Here is a 24,951-nt window from a genome sequence, read left to right on the forward strand (position 1 = left end):
TCCAGAACACATAAGGAATCCTTATAACTCCAGAAGCCAAACAAACCAATTAAAAAGTGGGCATTAGATTTGAATAGATGTGTCATGAAAGGAAGAGATTATGAATGCTGAACGAACACATGAAAAGATGCTTAGCAGTACTGGAGAGGAGGGAAATATAGTTACTTCTTTTGTTGTAGAAGCTCTGGGGTTTGAATTCAGGGACTACACACTTGCTGGGCAGGCACTCTATTACTTAAGCCATTCCACCAGTCCAAAATCAGGGAAATACAGGTAAAACCACAAGGAGATAACCTTATGACATGACCACCATATTAAATACAATAAAAAGACAGTAACATAGGTTGGGAGCATGACTCAAGTGATAGAGAACTTACCTAGCAACCATGAGGCCCTGAGTTCAAACTCCAGTACCACAAAAAAATTAAATTTTTAAAAAAGACAGTAACAACACACATTGGTGAGGATGCCGAGAACACAAAATGGTGCATCCACTTTAGAAAAGTTTGACTTGAAAACTGATTCCATTTCTAAGTATTTACCTAAGAGATACGAAAGCACATGTCCATAAAAAAACTTAAAAGCAAATGTCCACTGTGGCTATATTCATAGTAGCCAAGAGGTAGAAACAGTGTCCATCAGATGATGAATGGGATACACATAGGATGGGACACTATTTGGCGACAAAGAAAGAACCAAGTTTTAATACTTGTTACACAGTAGACAAAAACCTCAAAAACATTATTTCACCTGGTCATAGTGATGGGCCTGTAATCCTAGCACTCAGGAGGCTGAGGTAGGAGGACTAGGAGTTACAGGCCAGCCCAGCCAACATAGACCAGTTTAAAAAAAAACAAGTAGTAGCCAGGGGTAGTGGTTCACATCTATAATCCTAGCTACTTGGAAGATAGAGATCAAGAGGATCTTCATTCAAGGCCAGCCAGGGCAAACAGCAAGACCCCATTTTAACCAATAAGAAGCTGGACATGGTAGCACATACCTGTCACCCCAGCTACACAGAAAGTGTAAATAGGAGGAGCACAGTCTAGGCTGGTCCTGGCATAAAAGAATGACACTATTTGAAAAATAGCTAAGTGCAAAACTGGCTGGCAGTGTGACTCAAGTGGTAGAGCATTTGCCTAGCAAGCACAAGGCCTAAACCCCAGTATCATCAAATAAATAAATAAATAAAAAGAAAAGAAAAAAGCAATGTTCTCATATCATGGCTTAGCCATGAAATGTCCCCCACAGGCTCATATGTTGAATGCTTGGTCCCCAGCTGGTGGTGCTATTTTGGGAAGTGGGGTCTAGCCAGAGGAAGTGGGTCACTGGGGGCATCTGTGGAGGTTACACCCGGTCCCTGGTCTGCTCTTTTCTCTCTACTTCCTATCAGCTATGAGCTGAAGAAGCTCCTTCTCTACACGCTCCTGCCGCCATGATGTTCTGCCCAACCCACGATGGACTAAGCCTTCTGAAACCAACAGCCAAATCATTCTTTCCTCCATTAAGCTGTTGTCTTGGGTATTTTGGTCACAGTGATGAAAAAGCTAATTAATGCACCCCACCTTATTTCAAACAAAAGAAGCTAATGCAAAAGTCCCATCTTGTATTATTTCATTTCTGTGAAGTATCCAGGAGAAGTCAATCCAGGCATGGGCGCGGTGATGGCACAGGGGATTGGTAACAAACAGGACTGAGGATGTTGAAATCGGGCATGGTGCTGGTTGCCCAACTCTGTAACTTTATTAAAAATCACTGAATTGTACAAAACAAGTGAATTTTATGGTATGTATATTGTATCACTACAAAGCCATGACAAAGTTCATGTCTATAATCCCAGCTCCTTGGGTGGCAGAGATAAGGAGGATTGCAGTTCAAAGCCAACCTGAGTAAAAAGTTAGCAAGACCTCATCTCAACAAACAAGCCAGGTGTGCTGGTTCATGTCTGTAAACCCAGCTGTGCAGGACACAGGCAGGATTGTGGTTCAAGGCCTGAACTGGGCAAAAACATCAGCCCCTATCTGAAAAATAACTAAAGCAAAATGAGCTGGAGGTATGGCTGTAGTGGTAGAGTGCTTGCCTAGAAAGCATAGGGCTCTTAGTTCAAACCCCAGTACCACCAAAGGAAAAAAAATTTTTTAATATACTGCATTTATTTATTTATTTATTTAGGCAGTACTAGGGTATGATCTCAGGGCCTTGCCCTTGCTAGACAGGCATTCTACCACTTGAGCCATGCCTCCAGCCTTTCGTTATATATTTTATATAATATATATTATTTTATGGGGTGGTATAATATTAACTCGAGATAGAGTATGGTAGGTTAAGAATCAATGTTGTAATCCTCTGGGCTGGCAGAGTGGATCAAGTGGTAGAGTGCCTACCTATCAAGTTTGAGGCCCTGAGTTCAAATGCCAGTACCACCAAAAAACCAAAAGCAAAAACAAAAAACTTTAAAAAATTAGTGTAATCCCTTGAACACCACTAAAAATAATCTGAGAGATATAGCCAATAAGTCAACAGAGGGGACATACTAAAAAACAAAATAAAAATTTAAAAAACCCACAAAACGGACAAAGACTTGATTAAAAGAACAAGAAGAAAATTCCAGTGGTTTTTTTTTTTTTGTAGAAATTGTCAAGCTGCTAAAATTTATATAATAAAAAAAAGAAACCAAATTAGCAAAATAATCCTGTAAAAGAACAACAAAGCAGAGGACTTATGCTATCTGATCTCAAGATCTTTATGATACTAGGGTTTGAACTCAGGGCCTCACACTTGCTAGGCAGGCACTCTACTACTTGAGCCACTCCACCAACTCTAAACTTGTTTTGGAGTTACAGTAATCAAGACAGTGTGATTGATAGTGGCAAAAGGAGAGAACAAAACGGATCAAGGGAATAAAACAGACATTCTAGAAAGAGACCACAATATATGGTTAATTGATTTTTGATAAAAGAACCCAAACTAATTCAATGTAGCTGTGAATAGTGTTTTTCAGCAAGTAGTTCTGAATTGGATACCTATGTAGAAAAAAAGAATCTCAACTCCTCCCTTGCACCATGTACAAAAAGTAAATTTGATCATAAACCTAAAAAAATAAGTTAAAACTATAAAGCTTATAGGGGGCTGGTGGAGTGGCTCAAGTGGTAGAGTGCCTACCTAGCAAGTGTGAGGCCTGAGTTCAAGCCCCAGCACTGCAAAAAAACCAAACAAACTTATAAAGCTTATAGAATGAGACACAGGAGAATGTCTTCATGATCTTGGGTCATGATCTAAGACAAATATTCCTTTGGGCCACATAATATACTGTCATAAAAGAAAAGATATTCAACAAATTGAACTTCATCTAAATTAGAAACTTCTACTGATTAAGGTGGTGCACACCTGTAATCCCAGCACTTGGGAGGCTGAGGCAGGAGGATTATGAGTTTGAGGCCAACCTGAACAACAGAGTGAGACTATATCTGACAAAGGACTTGCACCCAAAATGTAAAAGAACATATGAAATCCAATACAAAAAGACAAACAGTGAAGATAGACAAAAGACTGAAACAGTCCCTTCACAAAGAAAGACAATGAATGGCCAATTTTCTATATTTTAAGTCAGGTGTTAAGTTCATAGGTACACAGATCTGACGAGATTTAATGTACAATCAATCAAAAAGATACAGCCAAATGGAATAATGGATAAAAGAGATGAATAGGTTTCTTTTTACAGATAATGATAAACGAATAGAGAGAGAGAGAGATACACAGCCCTCATTTATAATGGAGAAAAAGCACCTGAAGGCCATGCAGGATGTTATTTCACATCTACTCGATTGGCAGAAATTAAAAGGCTGGCCACATGGAGCACTGGTGAGAACATAGCATAATAGGAATTCTCATACCAAGCCGATAAGAGTATAATTTGGTATAATTGTTTTTGCTTTGAGATTCTCTTCCACTCCAAGGTATATAATTTAGAGGAAGCCTTGTACTGTGACCAGGAGACATGTACAAGAATGTTTATAACAAAGTAATTATGCTGGCAAAAAAAGATACAACCTAAATGTCTGCATATGCCACATAATTGGGGTGTAATCATACAGTGGGGCATGCACAGAAATGAGAATGAACGGTAGTTACACACAACCATATAAAAACGTACGGTTGACAAAAGATGCAAAACAATGAATGCAGATTGATTTTTTTTAATGCAGATGGAAAGAGTCACTAGTGTTCTGTTTAAGGTTCCAGACATGTGGGTAAAAATGAAAAAGAAAAGAATAATTAATATGAGAGACAGGACCATAGCTATTTCTTGGGTAAATGGATCTTGGAAGAGCAAACAGGGACCTTTTAAGAGGGTGACAGTTTTTCCTATATTTTAAGTATGGGAACTTATTTTATTCATCTTTAAGCTGTAATATACATTTTATACACTGGATGTGTACATACTTCACAATATAAAAAACAAGTAGAACATTATGTTAAATTAAATAAACCAGTCATAAATGACCACATATTGCATGACTCCATGTAGATGAAATGTCTAGACTAGAAAAACCTATAGAGACAGAAAGCAGATTAGTGGTTGTCTCAGACTCGGAAGGTGGGCGAGAAGTGGGAGTGACTGTTAATGGGCCTGGGGTTTCTCTTTGGGGTGAGGAGAATATTTTTAAATTGATTGTGATGATGGTTGTACAACTCTGAAAATCCTAAAATCCATGGAAACATATTCTTCAAATGGGTAAGTTGTATGTTATGTGAATTATATCTCAACAAAGCTTTTATTAAAAAATAGGTAGAGAAGGGCTCATGGCTGTAATTCCAGCTACTTGGGAGGTAGAGATCAGGAGAATCACGGTTGGAGGTCAGCCCAAGTGAAAAGTTAGTGAGACCCCATCTCAATCAGTAGCTGGGTGTGGTGGTACGTGCCTGTCATACAAGCTATGAGGGAGGCTATAGATAGATGGATAACAATCCAGGCCACCCAGGCATAAACATGAGCCTCTATCCCAAAAATAACTTAAAAACAGAGAAATGGGACATACAGAAAGCTTCCAAATGGACAAAGAGATAGTGAAGGTGACAAGGAGAAGAGGGAGACAGTACTGTGGTCAAATTTTAGCAGGCACTCAAATCACATGAAGGGTTTGTTAAAACTATCCCCATATAGGTATCTAATACATTCCATTGGATGAGTGGATGAATGGGTGTTGAGTTGGGTATTTGGAAGAGTGGATGGGTGGGAATTGAATAGATTCATGGATGGATAAAGGGTGACTGGATGGGTAATGGATGTTAATTGGATGGATGGATGGATGGATGGATAGATGGGTGGTTGGATAAATGGATGGGTGGATAAATGGATGGGTGGGTGGGTGGGGAGGTGGATGGATGGAAGGATGGGTGAGTAGATGGATGGATGAATGGAGGGAGGGAGGAAGGAAGGTAAGGAGGGAGGGAGGAGGGAGGGATGGGTGAGCAAGTGGATGGATGGAGGAATGGATGGATGATGGATGGAGGGATAGATAGACGGGTGGATGGATGGATGGATGGATAGGCGGGTGGATGGATAGGTAGTAGGATGGATGGAGGGATGGATGGATGAAAGGTGGTTCAGAGTTAATAGAGCAGATGACAGGGTTGAGAAGTAGTGTAGAGAAGGACTTAAAGTCAAAACCTAGTTTTGACTCTTGGGTTCACCACCTAACAGCTATGAAATGTTTGGGTTTGGCAAGTGACTTCATCTCCTGGAACTTTATTTTCCTCATGTGTGAAATGTATTAATATCCTTGGAAAAGCCTAGTACAGAGCCTGGCACACAGTGGCTGCTTTCTATTCTTTGCTTAAGTCTGATTATTACCATCATATATCACGGGGCTGTACTGTGTGGATGAAACTAGAGGCTTGTAATTCAGGTCCATCTTGTTTCCGTAGTGGCCCATGCTGACCTCGAATTGGATCAGGTCCTTAAAGTTGGGCATCATGGTACAGGAGAGGAAGACGACACACAGCCCATACTTTAGGCGGTTCTGCTGTTTCTAAAACAATAAGCCGCACATCCCCAGCACATAAACCATGGCATGAATAAACATACACTGATAGCAGGGACAAGGGGCCCTGTTACTTTCAAAATCTATCTGTGCTTCATTCAGGGTAAACTAGATCATCATTTAAACCCACTCCCCCTTACACCTGGATGATCAAGGCCAACTCCTCCTGAGATCTCCATCATCTTCCCCATTCCACCAAGCCAGCCCTGATTCCTTCCCTTCCTGAAGCTGGACATGAGTGTCTCTTTCCTAGTCAGACTAGGCTCTGAGTTTGGCTACCCTTCCCCCATTTCAAGTAGTGTGTCTCTTCCTTTATGCCCAAAGCCCCTGTTTAGAAGAGACAGTGTGGCAGGTGTGTGTCTGAGAACACACACACATTCACACATGCACGCACTCTCTTCTCAAGTCCCCTCCCCTTCCCAGAAAGACCACACCTTTCCCTGCCTCCACTGCCCTCAGTGACCCACTGCTACCTGCCTGAGCCCTCTCTCTACCACATCAGACCCTCTCTGCCCTATTTCTACATTCTGCATCTGCTCACTGGCTCAGGTCTCCCCTACCTTAAAAAACAAAAAACCCTCTTTCTCCCATATGAGCCCCAATTTAGCTACTAACCAACCTTATCTTCTTCCACTTTTCAACCAAGTTTTTTAGAATTCTTGTCTCCTCTCATCGTCTCCAACTCCCCCTCCCATCTATGGTGGCCTAGCATCTCTCCTGACCCACAGCTACCAGGGCCTTCCTGAGTAAGCAGCAGACATCTTAAAGTCCTCTCTCTCTCTCTCTCTCTCTTTCTCTCTAGCACATTCAAGATCTCTGACCACCAACCAGGTGCTGTGGTCATACCTGTAATCTCAGCTAATTGGGAGATGGAGATAGGAGAATCATGGTTTGAGGCTGCCTCAGAGAAGAAAATAGCAAGACTCTATCTCAAAAAACAAGCAGGGTATGGTGGTGTATGTCTATAAGCCTAATTATGCAGAAGGTGAAAATAGGAGAACTATGGTCTAAGGCCAGCCTGGGCAAAATGTGTGAGACCCTATCAGAAAAATAACGAAAGCAAAAATGGTTGGCAGAGTGGCTCAAGTGGTGAGGCTCTGAGTTCAAACCCTAATACTCTCCCCCTCCAAAAAAAAAAATCTCCAGTCACTCCTTTTCTTCTTCTTTCTCCCACCTCTGTAGACTCCTCCTCCAGCTTCCCCTTAGACTATAGCATCCTGTTAGACTCCATCAACTTTCTTCTCCTTCCCACCTACTCTCACTGGACCATTTCTTCCAGAGTTACAGCTTTAAACCCTGGTATGCTGATGACACACTGCTGTTGCTAGCAGCCTTGGGGCTGGGCTATGTGGACGTCTCACAGCACATGCCAGGGATGGAATTTGTCATCTCCCCAGGTCTGCTCCTTCTTTGGGGAGCCCATCTTGGTCCCTGCCACCCTAACCACTTTCTCACCCAAGGCAAAAAAATGGGCATGAACTTAGGGAGTCAGCCTCACTTCTTTTGTCCTGTTGGTCACTGGCTCTGACTATTCTGCTTCCAAAAGATGTTTGGACCCTGCCTCCTCCCTCCAGCTCTCCTCCACCAAGACTGTATCCCACTTCTGTCTGGCTGACCCAACTTGCTCCCCTCCAGTAGGTATGCTCCTCCTGCACCTACCAGCTTCAGTGGCCCTCCACAGGCTTCAGGAAGAAATCCTAATTCCTTAGATTCTTTTACAAAGCCCCAAGAACTACGATAAAATGATCCATCTTCCTTAACTAGATTGCACAGTCCTTAACCTTGTGTGTGGGGATCACCACGGGGGATCTGGCACAGCATGAAGGCCCCAGCGGGGACTTAGTAAACATTCAGGAGATTGATCAGGCATCTTTACACACTCAACAGCTTGCTTGCACCAGGGCTTCTTAGAGGGTCAGAAACTTGGGCCCACTGTAGATCTGGGGAAAGCAGATTCTTTTTTCTGGGTTACCTGTTTCCTGTGGTTACCTCTATACTGGTCACTTCCTGGGAGAGATCTTTTATCATAATGTCTTGATGGGACTTGATGTGAGTAATTAACTCCAGAAAGACTCGGCCTCGATAAGATAAGCCATCCTTGACAGTGTCAGGAACACACTAGGGCAACAGAGAGAAAAGGGATGAGAGGAAAAAAAGGGCAGGCAAATCTCCCCAGGCCCCCCACAGCAAAGACAAGGCTGTCCAGTGATTGCCTGACTGGAGATAGCTCTGACCACGATCCCAGATACCCACACATGTCCATGTCAGGAATCCTCTAGGCCCTGACCCCTCTTCTGCATGCCTAGCATCCACTCCTCCTGTTCATGCATTCCATCTGCCAGACAACTTGAAGGATTTTGCACCACACACTGTTAAAATGCTCAGGTCTTGGAGGGGGCTGTGATAACCACAGTGAGCCCTCCCAACCTGGTCCATCAAAACACACCTGCCTCCTTGGCAACAGTGATTGGTCTAAGGAGTGCACATATGACCAAAGGAGGCCAGTTAGAATTCTCCCCCGGCTTTGTGGCCAGCTTCCCAGCTCTGAGCCTTATGTTGCAGTAGAGAAGAATGATGGGCAGAGATGGATGAGAGAGGGAGGAGGCTTCCTACCCACTTTTTAGACAGCGAGACAGGGTCTCACTATGCGGCCCGGGCTGGGCGTGAACTTTCACTCCTCCTGCTTCAGCCTCCTGAGCACTGGGATTATAGAGGTGCGTCACCACACTTGGCTCTCATTCCCTTTTTGGTTAAGCCTGTTCTAGGTGGATTCCTGGCATTTGTCACCAGTCTTCAGTAAGCACATGCTTTTCTATGTTTACCTGTGCCATGTCTTTTTCTTACCTGAGATCTCATCTCAATGCCATTTCCTCAGTGACCATCTAGAGCACTCTATTTGTTCTTTTCTGGTGCCATGGCTTATGTCTCATATATGCATATCTATTTCTTTACAGGTTTCCTATCCTCTACCAGAATGTGATGGACAGAAACCAGGGCCAAGTTCTCTCTGATCGTTTGCCAGGCTCTGGTGCTTAACATGAGGTTGGTTTTTTGTTTTTTTTTTTTTGTCTCCAGTCCCCACCAGAGCTGAGAAGAGAAGCTTACAGTGCCTTCTTCCTGGATCCTGAAAGGGGCCTTTTTGCCCCCACGGAGAGTCAGGAAGCTGGGGCCAAAGCAGGGCAGGAAGCCAGAGTACATTCCTGGAAGAGAGTGGTAGAACACATGGTATGGGGTCCAGGTGGGAGAGATGTGGAGAAAGGGGCCCCAGGCTTTGCTTGCCTTCAATCTCCTCTCCACTGGATGAGATCTGGTTGAGGGACAGGCTGACAGTCCCAATCTCATCCCGGCAATTCTTCCTGGAGCTGGGGAGGAAGAAACACACTCTGAGGCCTGAGCCCCTGGCCAGGCTCCTCCCTGTCATGGGCTTCAGCCTCCAGCCATTTGCTCACCAGTCCAAAACTCTGAACTTGATATAGCTGGAGAGGCAGGGCAGCTGCAAAGGGAAGGCAAGACGAGTGGTGAGTACACACTGAATGGCTTGAAACTTCTCAACTTGAGAAGACTTTAGAGCATAGGGGAGTCCTGGCTCTGAAGCATGGCTGAGTTACCATTTAATCACAGGCAAGCCGGATTTACCACTGAACTTATGGGACTTTGGTTTTAGGGCCTTCTACTTCCATGGGCCTCGTGAAGCCCTGGGACTGTATTACATAATCACTTTTACATTCTTGGTTTTGTTTTTTTTTTTTGGTGGCACTGGGGTTTGAACTCAGGGCCTTGCACTTGTTAGGCAGGTACTTTATCACTTGACCATGCCCCCAGTCCTTTTTTGCTTTACTTATTTTTCACATAGGGTCTCACGATTTTGCTTGGGACTGGCATCAGACTGTGATCCTCCTACCTATGCCTCTCAAGTAGCTAAGATTGCAACCTGCGTCACCATGCGCAGCTTGTTGGTTGGGATGGGGATCTCACTAACTTTTACCTCTGGGACAGGCCTTGAACTGATCTCCACTTTCCAAGTAGCTAGGATTACAAATGTACTTCATCACACCCAGCTTGTTGGTTGGATTGGCATCTAATTTCCCCCACTCTCTACCTTGAACCAATTTCCACCTTCCAAGTAGCTGGGATAACAGGCGTGAACCACACCTGGCCTCTTGTTCTTAAAATGGCTTCTGTTTGTTTAAACTTCAGGATCCAAGAGACCTGGGCCCAACCCTGACTGTGGCCTCAGTGAGCATTTATGATCCTTATGAAGTCCTTCACAGCCTAAATGCATGCTCAACATACCACATCATGCAAAGGTTGTTAGCTTTTTAAACAGCAGGATATCTATCTTTTCAAAAAGTAACAGCAATAGCTATCACCTTGGAGGGCTTCTGTTGTCCTCAGCCTGGGCTGAACAATCTCCCTAGGAATTCGTTTTTGCCCAGGGCTGGCCTACCACCTAGCTGGGATTACAGGCATGTGCCACCCCCAATCCCCCTCCCCCATTTTCATTTTTAATGTGGGTGAAAGGACATATTTACATTTTCTGGGAAGTTCAGTTGAAGGGCCCACTCATTGCTTAATACTGGATAAATAAGTAAGGTTGCCCCTAATATGTCCTGGACTCCCTCAGTCTCCCTATCAGGTGAGCCTCCCCTTGCTGTGCTTCTCAACCTTACTTCCCGCCCACACCCCCCCCACAACTGCCAGAACTTCTCTTCCATTTGAGGACAGTGGGGGAAGGGCAGGCATAAAGAGCAGCTGTACCTGAATCTGGAAGGTCAAGATCTGGTTCCATATGGGGTTGTCAGTCTGGGTCCGTGTGTATGTCTTGAGCTGAGAACACCCAAAAGCAGGGTCAGTGCCAGTATGTCCCCTCCTCCTGCCACTAGGCCTCACTTTCCCACCTCCCTGTCCAGCCTGAAGATGGATACTGTCTGCAGCACCCAGGCTAATCCCTGGTCTAAAGCTGTCCTTGATCGCTTCTCAGCAGCTACAACTTCAGTCCCTTTGCTACTTATCTCAAAGTGTTTGCCAGAGCCAGATTCCTCCATATTTCTCCTTAAAACAATGTCAATGGATTTTTTAAATCATTATTACTATTATTATTATTGCCGTGTTGGGAATTGAATCCACAGCCTCATGCATGAGAGGCAAGCACTCTCCCATTGAGCTATACCTCCAGCCCTTTGAATTTTAAATAGGTATGGTTAGGGCTATTAACTTTACTATATGAGCACATACACATAGATTTTGTTAGATAAATTCTAAGATCCCAAGAGAAAAATGGCCCAAAACACAGCTGATGGCAATAATGTACCTGTTTTAAAACCACCAAAATTGGCTTTAAATCTAGCCTTATTCTAAGTAATATCTGAGAAATAAAGTGTTAGTTGGCCTCATTAGGCTTTTTAAGGTACACACTAAGAAAAACACAAAAATATGAAACATTCAAAAACTGTCACTTATCCCCAAAGAATATCTCACCTAGCCCCAGGAGTACCCAGACTACTGGGAAATACCTACCCAGTGTAGTGGTTTTAAATATGTCTATGGATTCTTTAGTATGCTACCTTGGAAAGGTGGACATTAATTCTCCTCCCCTTATGTATGGGCTGGGATTTAATGACTTGCTTCTGCAAGTAGACTACAGTAGAAATGATGGCTTGTGAGCTGGGAGACAAAAATATTTAACTTTGACCTTGCATTCCCTGAACTCGAATGCAGGACCATTTTTTGCACACAACCCCCATCATCACATTGTGAAAAATGCCACTCTGTATTCATAGAGGTTCATGTAATGCTAGCAAGTCTCTTGCATGGAATTTTAAATCTATAGATAAAGAAACTGTGGCCCAGAGGGAAGGTGACATGTTCTGTGTTGTGTTTGCTGACATACTGTTTATTCACTCGTTCATTCCTCCATACTCCTGCCCATTTGATTTCTTTAGGCTCCTTCTCTATGCAGGGTGAACATAGGCGTGCAAGGTGAGTAAGACATGGCTTTTACCTTCACAGAACTCCAGGTCCAGGGCTCATGCCACCCATTAGGGGATGGGCTGGGATGCCATTTCTGGCTGCTGTCCAGTCTATGCACTACTTTTTCTAGGAGTTAAGGCCTCTAGATCTACGGATCCTTTCTATGCTTACCTTTTCCCCAATTAGTTCCACCTCCAGCACGGGATTCAAGGACTGGTGTTTCTCTGTGAACAAGAAATTAAAAGACTTCTCAGACAGTAGCATCTTCTTCTTTTTTTTTTTAAGGAGGAGAAAATGGAGAGGTGACATAACAACTTTACCCCACCTCCATAATTTAGTTTGGTACCCCCTGGCAGTCAAAGAACTGTCTTCAGTTACCACTCTGCCCCTTCTGTGTGTCATCCACATAACAGCACAAGGGGTAGGATGGTCTCACGGAAGCTTGAGTCTGCACCTGGGTATCAAAAGCCAGGTCAAGGGCATGGGGCCCAATTGAAAGGGTGTCTGTGGGAACTTCATTAAACAATTCTTGGTAGATTTCAGTCTTACCCTGAGCCCCACCCTAAGTCTTTGGTTAGTGTCAAAAAGAATAAGGAAGCTCCATGAGGACATGTGGTGCCCCCTGTGCAGGGAACCTCAGGGTTGCTCCCTCCCCTGCCCCCGACTGACTGAGATGAAGGTCCTCTGCACAGTAGATGAACAACTGTAAGTAAGCCAAGCTGATGGGGACCGCCTCGGACCTGAAGATCTGAACATCGGTAGCAGCCCCATACGGCAGCTTTTGATCTACCTGGAGAGACCAGAGATCCTGATAGGATTGGGCCACCGGGAAGTCACAGTCGAGGCCACCCACCTTTGCTTCCCCAACCTCCCCCTTGGTGCAGGGAGAGTGGACAACACCACAGTGACACAGTGGACAAACGGAAGGGTGGGCAGTCCAATGGCTACTTTGAGGGCCCAGGGTGGGAAATGTTACTAAGGTATGGGGAGCAGTCTCACCAGGGCTTGGTCTCCCACTCCGAGGGCACAGATGGTGACTTTCAGGTAGCCTGTCACACCACTACCAGGCTTATTTGGTTGGCAGAGGCCTAACCATTTCCTTAGGAGTGTGTGACCTGCAGAGGCAGAGGGGCAGCGGGAGACTGGCCTCTGGTCTCCATTGCTTTCTACTAAAACCAGTCTATGTTTCTGGGGAAGACAGGCAGGAAACATGTCATATGAACTTTGGTTCCCACCCAGTGGCAGAGGAAAACAGAAGTCACTCCTACCATTAGGCAATAACAGTGCACTCAAAAAAGCTGCCAACTGTTGCCTTTGGGAAAGAGGGACCCATTTTCCCACCCTGGCAATCTGTTGATGTGCCCGGCCTGGTCTGGTGACAAGACAGAGATAGCCTTTTCCCTACCTCCAAATCCAAATCTTAACCTGGTATGAATGTTATGGTCAGTCATGGTGGAATTCTCCACTTAAACTTCAGTCTGTCTTAGAATAGTGGTTACTAGAAGTTAGGATAGGTGGGAGGGAGGAAGGAGAGCTGGGAAGAAGACAGTTAAAGGTTATGGCTGAACAGGGGTGAATAAAGCCTCTATGTTCTAGAGCACAGTGAAGTAACTATGTTTGACAATAGTGCCCTTCAAAATAGCTAGTGGAGAGGATTTTGAATGTTCCAAATACAAAGTAATGATAAATGTTTGAGGTGACATTATGCCAACAACCTGATATTTACATATATATACATGTATCGACATATCACTCTGTATTCTATAAACATATAAAATTATTAGTTGTTTTAAAAAGCAACCTTAATCATCTAATAGTGGCTTTATAAAACAGAAGTCCAACCCAGGGCTGCAATAAAAGGCTAGCATTTGACCCAAATGGAATGCCTTGAGTTTTTCAAAGAAAAATGCCATTATCACAAAGCAAGATAAAATACCATGAAGTGCAGTGAATATTACCAAATACAGAGAGCAACACAGATCCTGTAATACTTTCCCTTATTTGTTGAGGATTCTGAGTTACTTTGGCCCCTGGTTTTTCTCAGAAGACAACATATTTACCTACCTGGAGAATGGTAGATAAACCCAATATCTGTCTGAAAAGACAAGAGTGGAATGAAGATTAGCTGCATCTTGGATTTTAAATGTCCCCCAAAGGCCCATGTGTTAAAGCCTAGGCCCCCAGCTTTAACCCACTTTTGGGAGGTATTGGAACCTTTAAGAGGTGAGGCTTGGTGGAAGGTCTTTAGGTCATTGGGGAGCATGCCCTTAAAGGACATTGTGGTACCCTGTCCTTTCCTCTTTCTCTCCTTCACTTCCTGGCCATGAGGTCACTATTTTGCTCCACCAGGCACTTGCTGTGCTGCTTTGCCACAGGCCCAAACCAAGGCCAATTGATCATGGGTTGCAACCTCTAAAACTTTGAGCCAAAATAAACCTCTTCTTTTAAAAGCTGGTTATCTCAACTATTTGTTTTGATAAGGGAACGCTGACTAACACAAGCCTGCTGTTAAGATTTGCTATACCACCTAACTCAGCGACAGTAATACTAACTACCAGTGCTTGAGCACAGTCCTTGTCTAAATTCCCTTAGTTTTTACCACAACCTGGATGTTAGGTTAGCACCTTCATTCTGCAGAGGAAGATGCTGAGTTTGAAAGATGTGTCCAAAGTCTTACAGTTAGTAAGCCAAGAAACCTGAACATTACACTGTTAGGCCCACCAACGAGGCCTTGACTCTTCCCTGTCCCTGAAAAGGGGAGGGTGTCTCCATCCTGAGGGAAGAGGATGGTCAAAGTTGGAGATGGCAAAGAAACTATGGATTTTCCTTGTCCCCTGGGACACAGTGTCTGACAGGCCTGAGGGATGTGGTGCAGGGTTTAAGGGGATATGTGTGGGGCCAGGGCCTATCCTTTAACCCACATCTAAAGATTCCATGGATCAATACTGAGATTCTATACAAAGGCTTGCTTTAAAACTCAGTCTCACCCTTGGGTTAAGTAGGTAAAGACTTCTTAGCTATAAGAAAACCGTGATCCAGGCTAGGGGTGTAGCCCAGAGGTAGAGTACTTGCCTAGCCCAAAGCTCTGAGTCCAGTTCCCAGCAACACACACACACACACACACACACACACACACACAGCGCATAAATGAAAAACTTGATAAATTGGACTTCACCAAAATGTCTTTTCTCTTCCTCTCTTTCTTGGTACTGGGGTTTGGGTTTTTTGTTGTTGTTGTCATTATTGGTACTGGGTTTGAACTCAGGACCTCACACTTGCTAGGCAGGCGCTCCACCACTGGAGTCACTCCACCAGCCCAGTACTGGGGTTTGATCTCAGGTCTTCACATTTGCAAAGCAGTCCTTTATTTTTTCTCTCAATGCTGGGATCAAGCCCAGGGCCTTGTCCTCTACCACTGAGCTATATCACCAGTCCTGGATGTCACCAAAATGTAAAACTTCTGCTCTTTGGTCATGGATATGCCAATTACTCTGATCCAATCATTGCACACTGGATACATGTTGAAATGTCACACTGTACCCTATATGTAGAGTCATTATGTGTCTACACATAAGGTGTTATTAAAAATATAAGTTCTGCTGAACTAAGGGTACAGTACACAAAAGCTTCAGGCTATGTTTGGATTCTCATCTACTAGGACTTAATATTTTATTCTTTAATTTGCCTTGTCTGCTAGGAAAAACCTGTGCCCAAGAATCTGAGGTTTTTAACTGACAGCAGAGCTTAAGCAATTTAATTAGTGATGGATCTGATTAGCATAGTTTGTTTATAGTTTATATGAGCAATATGTTTAGAGGTTAAGTGAAGAATTTAGTTTTGTGAGGTCTTTTGACAGTACTGGGATTTGAACTCAGAGTGTCATGCTTTGCTAGGTGAGCACTCTACTGCTTGACTCACATTCCCAGACCTTTCTCATTAGTTATTTTTGAGATAGGATCATGTGGCTTTGCCCAGTAGCCTGGACTATGACCCTCCTACTTATGCCTCCTATGTAGTTGTACATCCAGGAGTATGCCACAATATCCATCTTTTGTTGTTAAGATGATGGGGTGTGGGGTCTTCCCTTATTTTGCCCAGGCTGGCCACAAACAGTGATCCTATTCCTACTTCCTGAGTAGCTAGGATTAGGGTTGTGAGCCACTGCACCCCGCTAATGTCTTAATGTTTAATGTTACTTTCCAGGAAGATTTGAGGGAAACCCTGTGTCTCATATTGGCTAACTCAGAAAGAGCTTTGGACTGGATATCCTACGAGGTTTTCCAGTCAAATTCCAAAGACTAAAGCACGGGTTGAAATTTTTAAAATAATTTAACTTTGCCTTTTTTTTGGTGACTCGGTCTCTGTATTTCCTAGGGTAGCCCTGAACTCCTGGTCTCAAGAGATCCTTCTGCCTCAACCTCTCTAACAGCTAGGTCTATACGTATGTGCCACCATGCCTGATCCATAGATTGGAATTTTAATAAAAAACAAAAAACGAAACAACTTCTACTCTTTGAAAGATATCGTTAAGAAAATGGAAGGAAACCAACAAAAACAGAAAGAGAATGTTCATAGCATGGCCCAAGTAGTAGAGCACCTACCTAGCAAATGCAAGGCCCTGAGTTCAAACCCAAACACCACCAAAAAAAAAAGAAATGATAGCTATCTACTGGGAGAATATATTTGCAAATCATATACCACATTGAAAACATGAAAGAGGTTTGAGCAGGAGCAGATACTTTATCCACAAAGGTATGGAGAAGATGATCACATGAAAACGTGCTCAACATTATTCTTCTTCAGGGAAGTACAAATTAAAACCATGTGATAGCACTATACACCATTAGAATAGCTAAATTAAAGATTAACTATGTCAAGTGCTGAATATGCGGCAACTAGAACTCTAATACAAAATGGTAAGCCTGGTTTGGAGTTTTGGGGAAAAAAAACTGTTAGGCATTTTCTTTAAAACTTAAACATAAGTCAGGCACAATGGTACATGCCTGTAATCCCATCACTTGGGAGGCTTAGGCAGGAGGATCTTGAGTTCAATGCCAGCCTGGTGATATAGTGAGACCCTGTCTCAAATAAATAAGACCCAAACTGAAACAAACAAAAGCCAAGCATATGATCTGCATATTCAGCCAAGAGACATAAAGCATACGCCACCCAAGATTTATGTTTTAATCCAACAGCTTTATTGAAACTATTATCTTAATTTCTGATGAGATAATTGGATATTAGAGAAGAAACAAATTTTTCCCGGGGTTGCACTTTTAGATGTGAGGATCCCTTCTTTTTTTTTAGCTTTAAAAAAAAACTGTATGTGTGTGTGTGTGTGCGTGTGTGTGCACGCGTGCGCACACACAGTACTGGGGTTTGAACTCAGTGCCTCACACTTGCTAGGCAGGTGCTCTACCACTTTAGCCACTCTGTCAGCCCAGAAACTTCATTGTAAATTTCATAAGAATAGATGTAAAAAGAGGAAAGAATTCAGTTCATCCTTGTGATAGTTTGGGGGTTCTCTTATATTAGAACTACCTGCTTGCTGAACCCATCTAAGATTTATATAGACATGTTATAGCAGCTTTATTGTAATAACCCCAAGCTGAAAATAGAATCTAAGTATGTATGAACAGGTGAATGGGTAAACTCTGATATTTCATCCAATGGAATATTACTCAGTAATAAAAAGGAATGAATCATTTATAGATGTAATAATGTAGATGAAGCCCACTATAATTCTGCTTAGTGAAAGAAGCCAGATGCAAAAGGGCTAATACTATATGATGCCATTTATATGGCTCTAGAAAATGCAAGCAATCTTTAGTAATAGAATGCAGATCAGCAATTGCCTGGGGATGGGAGGGAGTGGGAGGGAAGTGAAAGGACAGAAGTGAGGGAAATGATCACCAAGAGGCATGAGGCAATTTGGAGAGTGATAAGATGTGACAGACATGTTTGTTATCTTTCAGTGGTGCTGGGGTTTGAACTCCAGACTTTGCATTTGCCAGACAGGTGCTCTGCTGCTTGAGTCACTCCTCCAGCAAATGTTTTAAAACATTTTAAATATGTACAATTCATTGTATACCAATTGTATCTCAATAAAACTGTAACTAAAGAAAACAAAACAAAAAAACTCAGTCACTCAGTAATAGATCTAGCTAGTGATCATCAAGAGCTGGTTGACATAAAAAGAGAGACCCACAGACATTGTGTCCCTCCTGCTAAAGTCACAGTGCCAAATAACTGACTCAAGTCTGATTAAGCCTCAAGATAAAGAAATGGGGGGTTGGAGGAGTGGCTTAAGCAGTAAAGAATCTGCTAGCAAGCACAAAGCCCTGAGTCCAAACCCCAGTACTGTAACAACAACAAAAACGTAAAAAAGGCGGGGAAAGATAGGGAAATGGGGAGGGGCCTGAGAAATGAACCCCTGGGGAAGCAATTCAAAACATACAGGTTGGGGGGCTGGAGGCATGGCTCAAGTGGTAGAGCCCCTACCTACCAAGCACAAGGCTCTGAGTTCAAACCAAATACCAGAAAACAAAACAAAACAAAATCCAGGCTGGTGAATACTATCCCATTTTCTTAACAAATAAATTGCAACTTAAAAAAAGAAAAAGGCAGAGAAGAGCAGCAGCATGAGAGACCTAAAACATGTATTACCCACTTGTAATGAATGAATCTATTTTGAGTCCTGATTTAAAACTGGAAGAGAGCTCTGAGAGGCAATTAGGGGAGTTTTAACACTGACCGGACATTTAGTGATTATCCAGTAATTATGAAGGCTTTTAGATGTGATCATTGTATAGTGGTTATGCTTAATATAGCCAGTTTTAGAGATATGGATTGAAATATCTGAACATAAAACAATACGATGCCTGGGATTTAATTCAAAATAATCCAGGAGAGTAGGGTAGGGGAAGGGCACTGGGTATAGATAAACCACGACTAACCATGAATTGGTGAAGTTGAGTGATGAGCACATGGGAGTTTGTGATTCCATTTTGTGTATAAAAAAGCAACATATATATATATATTAAAACTATATATATATATATATATATATATATATATATATATAAAATTTTATGTTTGTGGGGTGTGTGTGTGTGTGTGTGTGTGTGTGTGTGTGTGCTGGGGACCAAATGCATCTACCACTGAGCTATATCCCCAGTTCAAAAGTAATATTAAAAACAACTCAGTCAAGCTCTGACCTCTGTAACTTATTCAATAGTTCATTGTCTGGAAATCATGCAGTGGTCTTTACTTCCTCCTATTTAACCTCTCCAGAGTCTTAAATTTCTAAGCCTGTGCTGCTTCTTTTGTGGGTTCAATGGGGGAGGGACAGGTCAGAATATTCATGTGATTACCACTAAGGGTAACAAACTTGACTTTCACTGGTGTTAAATTTCTTACCCAAGGGCAGTGGTCTTTTCCTAAAGTTGCCACATTTAGCAGATTAGAATAAAGAATGTCCCCTTCAACTTAGAGGAACCATGACTACTTTTATTTTTTAATGTCCATATACCCTCAGCAATATGTGGTATGGAGCCCATATAATTTTGGGGACATATTTGTTAAATAAAAATTATAGGAGGCCATTCTTTTGGACTAAGCTCTTGCACTGGGTCCCAACAGACTAGAGTAAAAATTAAAACAAAGTCAAAACGTGCAAAACCTCTGACCTTTGGAGAAAACTGGGGGTGGGGGGGCGGGGAATAGCCACATTTCCCAACCCAGCCAATGGGCATAACAATAAAACTGCCTCTGCTTTAATCCTTACATCCTTTAAGCCTTAATTCTTACAAAAAGTGACCCGAAGTAATCTAATGTTAACCGATCAATTATTTTCCAGGTGTTCTTGTTCTGTCTCCTTGTACTGCCTTACAAGGAAAGAGACCTTGCAACAACCAAGACACCTTTTGATCTTTGTTTCTGCTTCTTTCAGTTCTTTTATGTCCATAAAACTAACCCCTACTGCTTGGCCCAGAAGATCACTTATTCTATTTTATAGAATGAAGTGTTGCCTGATTTTAGAATCTCAAAATAATACCAATTTAAAATCTTTAAGTGATTGTAATTTTGTGCTTTGGAAGATCTAAAACATATCTATTGTTTAAGACTCAAAAGTAACTGGGCAGCTTATATTTAATTTAACAACCTACTTTTCCCCTATCACCCTGTATTTGGAGAATCTTGGTTTAACCTTTCATGGCTGTGTAAATTCTCACTGATAGAACAATAATGTCACCATTTTGTAAATCAGCCAAAATGGCAGCCCGCCCCTTAACAGAAATTCTTGTGCTGTAAGACAGCCCCATCCCTACCAGAGACTACCGCGCATGCCCTAACTTCCTTAACCTCCCCCTTCTATAAAAGCCATGCCTGGCCAGCCTGGCAGTTTGGGCCTGCCATTAAACTTTGCTGTATGGACGTGAGACTTTTCTCGTGAGCTTTCTTTGTGAGAGGCGTTTTTCCTAACACTCACCATCTCTCATCTGTGTCTTTTCTGTAATGCTGAGGATTGAACTAAGGGCCTCATGCTTGCTAGACAAGTGCTCTACCACTTGAGCTATCTACCCCCTCCTCCACTGCCCCAAGCCCTTTTGCTTTCAGTATGGTTTTCCGAAATCTAACTTTGTCTAGGCTAGCCTCAAACAGAGATCCTTCTACCTCTGCCTAGGATTACAAGCATGAGCCACCAGTACCCAACTTGTCTGTGTCTTTCTAAATCACATTATTTTCATTGTGTCCTCACAAGCAGCAATCTCTCCCTGGGTTTCTCCAACACTTAGGCTGGCCTTTTTTCATTATCTGCTTCCAATTTCTGGATTTGAACTGTGTCCCCAGTGTCATGAGTCTGGTTGGGTAACTCAACATGGTGCCTAGGTACTTCCCTAAATGTCACATATTTTAATCTTACAAATGACCATGCAGGTCATTTTATTATCCCTTTTGCAGATGAGGAAATGAGGAAATAGAGGTTCAGAATAACTTGTCTAAGTCACCCTACTGATAGGTGGATCCAAGTCTGGATCTTTCTGTGTGAGAAAATCCAAGTCCTTTCCCCTAGACTCAGAGCCTAGTCTGCATCTCTACAACTGGTTTCCCAAGCCTCCCCCTTTATTCAGTACTTACTTGGAATCTCCCAATCTCTGCTTTGGATCGCTTCACTGAGGAGTTCACCACCTGCAAGGGAATTCCCAGAAAGATCTTAACTATTCACAATCCTGATCCCCCATATCTCCCCAGGATCAAGAATAAGGGCACATCCATGCCTTCCTGATTTACTGAATGCTTCCTAATGGCCGACACTTGCACATTATTCATTTACTTCTCAGCACTGTGAGGTTTGGATTTTGAGTTCCATTTCCTTAACGAGGAAATAGATCAGAGCGTGCAATTCACTTGCTCCAGGTCAATACAAAGCAAGGTGTGGCAATCGACTTTCTCCATTACACATTGTTCTGGTTGTTTCCTCTGTGTCTTGTGCCCAAGAACATGTAAACACTTCTAGGAGACAGGACTCCTTGTTCTCCTTAGTTTTGTGCAGGACACACGGTGGACACTTGATAAACACATGTTCACCATGTGACCAGCTCCCTCTGGTTGGGGAATGGAGATTTCACTGCGAGGGGCTTGTGGTGACATGAGAATTCTTGTACACATGAAGGTGCTGCCTTGTTCACCTCAGTTCCCAGCTCAGAGCCATCCTGATGGCAAACTCTAACCTTAGTTGAATAAATAAATGAGGTATCTGAACTACCAGGGGGTAAAGATGGTGGTGGAGATACTGCCTTGGGGTCAGAAAGACAATCTGAAGTGACCCTGCCTCTAGGGGTTGGAGCTGGGGCTGAAGTGCCTTTCAGAATTGAGGTGGAACAAGAAAGTAGACCCATTTGGTTCCTCACCTGAATTAAGATGATTTCATCAAAGAAGTTTGCAGGAACCTCATGGAAATTCTGGAAGAAAAGCTAGCAGAAAGAATTGGGATGGGGTAGACCATGTTTTTTCCACAACTTCACCCAAAGACCCAGTAAACTTGAAATCTTAAAATAATGTGCTTCCTCCCCAACTGTGACTATTTCAATGACTCAGTGTACTACTGCCCTCATACTCCTCCAGGAGCACAGGAATCCTGGGTTCCTGGAGGATTTTCTACCGAGTTGTAGGGCAGAGGTGGGGATCCCTGGAGAACCTAGCAGCTCAAGGCCCCAAAAATTGCCCTAGGATTAAGCCTTTGCCTCCTTCTAGGTTGCCCGTACAACTCTGAAGTAGCCAGAACCTCTTCTCTCCTGCTTAAGCCCTCTATGGCTCCCAGGTGGGACCTCAGCCCACACTGTAGACTCCTCTCTAGTCATAAATGCAGATACTATTCTGCCAACAAATCAAGCTACTTCTTGTTTCCGATCTTTGAAAACATTATTCCTTTTTCCCGAGTCATCTTTCTCCATCCTGTCCACATCTTTCCCCCTATCTTGTCCACATTTTTCCCTGGTAGAATCTTCCTTCAAGGTATATGGAGCTTTTTCTGAGTCCTCTCCATGTTCCCTCCCACCACCACCTCATTACTCATTCCTCCCAGCTTCCATCTTTAATTTTTCTATTCACCAATTAATTTAACAAGTATTTACCCAGTAACTTCTATGCATCAGACACAACACTATTAGGGCTCCCAATAGTGATGAGGTGTACATGGTGTGGGCCTGCATTTTATAGTTTATTAACAGTGCTCTTCTGTCAGCCCCAGCCTGCACATGGCTCATGTGCTGTGCCCTGGCCACCCAGATCCTCAAATGCAGGATCTGGAATTATCCTTTTCTGTATGCCCAGTGTCAAGCACCATGCTTGGTCCTCAGTAGGTATTCAAAAAATGCTTGTAGAACAAACACTTGCAGACTCCCTAGCCAAGAAGCAAGCTTGCTCTTGCTGGCTCCCTGCAGGAAATGCCCAACTCCTGGCTGGCCCATCTGCCTGATATGCCCCATTCAGCTCACCTCATTGAAGAAAGGATTATTTCCCATCTTGACCCGTGTGCGGTGCCGATGGCCCGCAATGGTCACTTTTACCACTGGCTTGATGTTGTTGCCCAGGAGCTGTCGGGCTTCAAACACCTTCACCCGAACCTACAGAAGGAACACACAGGAGACTCAATGCTGGGGGCCCAGGCTCCCATTCTCATCCAGGATTCTTCTCTCAAGATCAAAATTGTTCCGACAAGAAACATTCTAGGTACTGTGGGGACAGAGAGAAGCCATGGGGAGAAGGATAGGAGGGGCTGCACTTGAAGAGGTAGCTTGGGTTATGAAGGCATGAGCACCTACTTTCAGGACCTCAATTTTATCCCAGAACATTGGCTTTTATTCTTTTTAAATAAGGGGCCTCCTATGTAACCTAGGCTGACCTCAAACTCCTGATCCTTCTGGTTCAGCCCCCCCTCCACCCCAAGTAGCTGGGATTATAGATGTGTACCACCATGCCTGGCTGACACTGAAGCTTTTGGGGGGGGCAGTACTAGGATTTGAACTCAGGGCCTCATCCTTGCTAAGCAGGCACTCTACCATTTGAGCCTACTCCACAAACCCTGTTTTGTTGTTTTTGGTTTTGTTTTTGTGGTGCTGGGGTTTGAACTCAAGGCCTGCACCTTGAGCCACTTCACCAGCCCTGCTTTTGTGATAGGTATTTTTGAGATAGGGTCTCAGGAACTATTTGCCTGGGCTGGCTTTGAACCACAATCCTCCTGATCTCTGCCTCCTGAGTAGCTAGAATCACAGGGATGAGCCACCAGCACCCAGTTAACACTGAAGCTTTTTAAGCAGGTGCACGGCATGATGAATGGACATCTTTGAAAGACTACTTTGACTAAAACATGGACAGGAGCTAGCTATTGGTTGGAAGTTCAGGAGGCTATCTCTCCATGTGGTTCAGGGAAGTGATGGTGCTGGTTGGGACTCGAAAGGGAAAAGGTGATGAAGTGGGAACAGTCAGTTGCTAGGAGTTGGCTATTGACTGGATGCAGGAAGAGAGGCAGTCAAGACTGGTTCCTACTTCCTGGGCAAGTGGCAGGCTGTGGAATAAGCAAAACTATGACAGGATTATTAGGCAACAATCTAGGGGTCAGAAGGAAGTTGGTTAAGGCATGGGATGGGTTTCCCAAGTTCACATGGAAACCATGGACCTTCCTATGGTTCCACTCATACACTCCACAGTTCATTTCATCTTGCATGTGCCTTCCCTTGTTTTTGCCAACAATACAAGGGCTCTGGAAGGGCAGAACTTATGTCTTCTGTTCTGTAGTCCCAGCATCTACCAGGGCCTGCTTGTGTACACCGGGCCCCTCTAATGCTCACTGGAACTATCTCTAACTTCAGCTATGGGTAGAAGAATGGTCCCTGGAGGAATAGAGGAGGCAGGCAGGATTTGAGGATTTGAAGTTGGGTCTGAAGCTCTGACTTAAAAGGTCAGACCTTGACCAATCTATCATGACCTTGTAGATTAGAGCAGATGGCTTGGGAGCACAGCGAGAGTGTCAGGTGGGACTCACAGACGTTCAGCCTGAAGCTTCCTCACCTGAAAGTTCTGAGGTTTGGAGGACAAAGCCCTGGGCACAGGGAAGCCAGTGATCATGAGTCTCTGTTGTGCTGTCTCTCTTGCTGTTATCCCCAGTAGGTCTTCATTATCTAGGGAAATACAGTCCAGAGTGGGCTCAGAGGCTGGAGCTCAAGAGGTTTGTAGGCATTTTCCCATTGCATTGTTCTGTTGCCAATGACCAGTTCCTGACTAAAAACATGACCAAGAGGCCCTGATAGGGGCACATGTCCTCCCCTGAAGATTCCCATGGGCCCTTCCCATCCTCAGGAACTGTGGAGCGTTGGACCCTACTTTTCATACATGAGGGACATTTCTTGGAAATGGCCATCTTTGTCTCCTTCTG

General features: G+C 43.6%; 1 protein-coding gene across 1 annotated transcript in view; it reads right to left on the minus strand.

Moving 5' to 3' along the window:
• The window catches only part of Fer1l5 (fer-1 like family member 5), a 54,688-nt gene that overhangs the window by 23,859 nt on the left and 5,878 nt on the right, over positions 1-24,951 (minus strand). Inside the window, exons 6-19 of the mRNA XM_074049028.1 lie at positions 24,588-24,697; positions 23,015-23,143; positions 21,929-21,991; positions 21,156-21,206; positions 14,079-14,109; positions 13,014-13,129; positions 12,684-12,804; positions 12,186-12,238; positions 10,803-10,871; positions 9,494-9,537; positions 9,324-9,406; positions 9,150-9,244; positions 8,034-8,162; positions 5,855-6,032 (exon numbers count right to left, since the gene is read on the minus strand). Of these exons, the coding sequence (XP_073905129.1) occupies positions 5,855-6,032; positions 8,034-8,162; positions 9,150-9,244; positions 9,324-9,406; positions 9,494-9,537; positions 10,803-10,871; positions 12,186-12,238; positions 12,684-12,804; positions 13,014-13,129; positions 14,079-14,109; positions 21,156-21,206; positions 21,929-21,991; positions 23,015-23,143; positions 24,588-24,697 (1,272 nt within the window). The remainder of the gene's footprint in view (positions 1-5,854; positions 6,033-8,033; positions 8,163-9,149; positions 9,245-9,323; positions 9,407-9,493; positions 9,538-10,802; positions 10,872-12,185; positions 12,239-12,683; positions 12,805-13,013; positions 13,130-14,078; positions 14,110-21,155; positions 21,207-21,928; positions 21,992-23,014; positions 23,144-24,587; positions 24,698-24,951) is intronic.

The sequence above is a fragment of the Castor canadensis genome, chromosome 12 (genome assembly GCF_047511655.1).
Source record: "Castor canadensis chromosome 12, mCasCan1.hap1v2, whole genome shotgun sequence".
In the NCBI taxonomy this organism is placed as follows: Eukaryota; Metazoa; Chordata; class Mammalia; order Rodentia; family Castoridae; genus Castor; species Castor canadensis.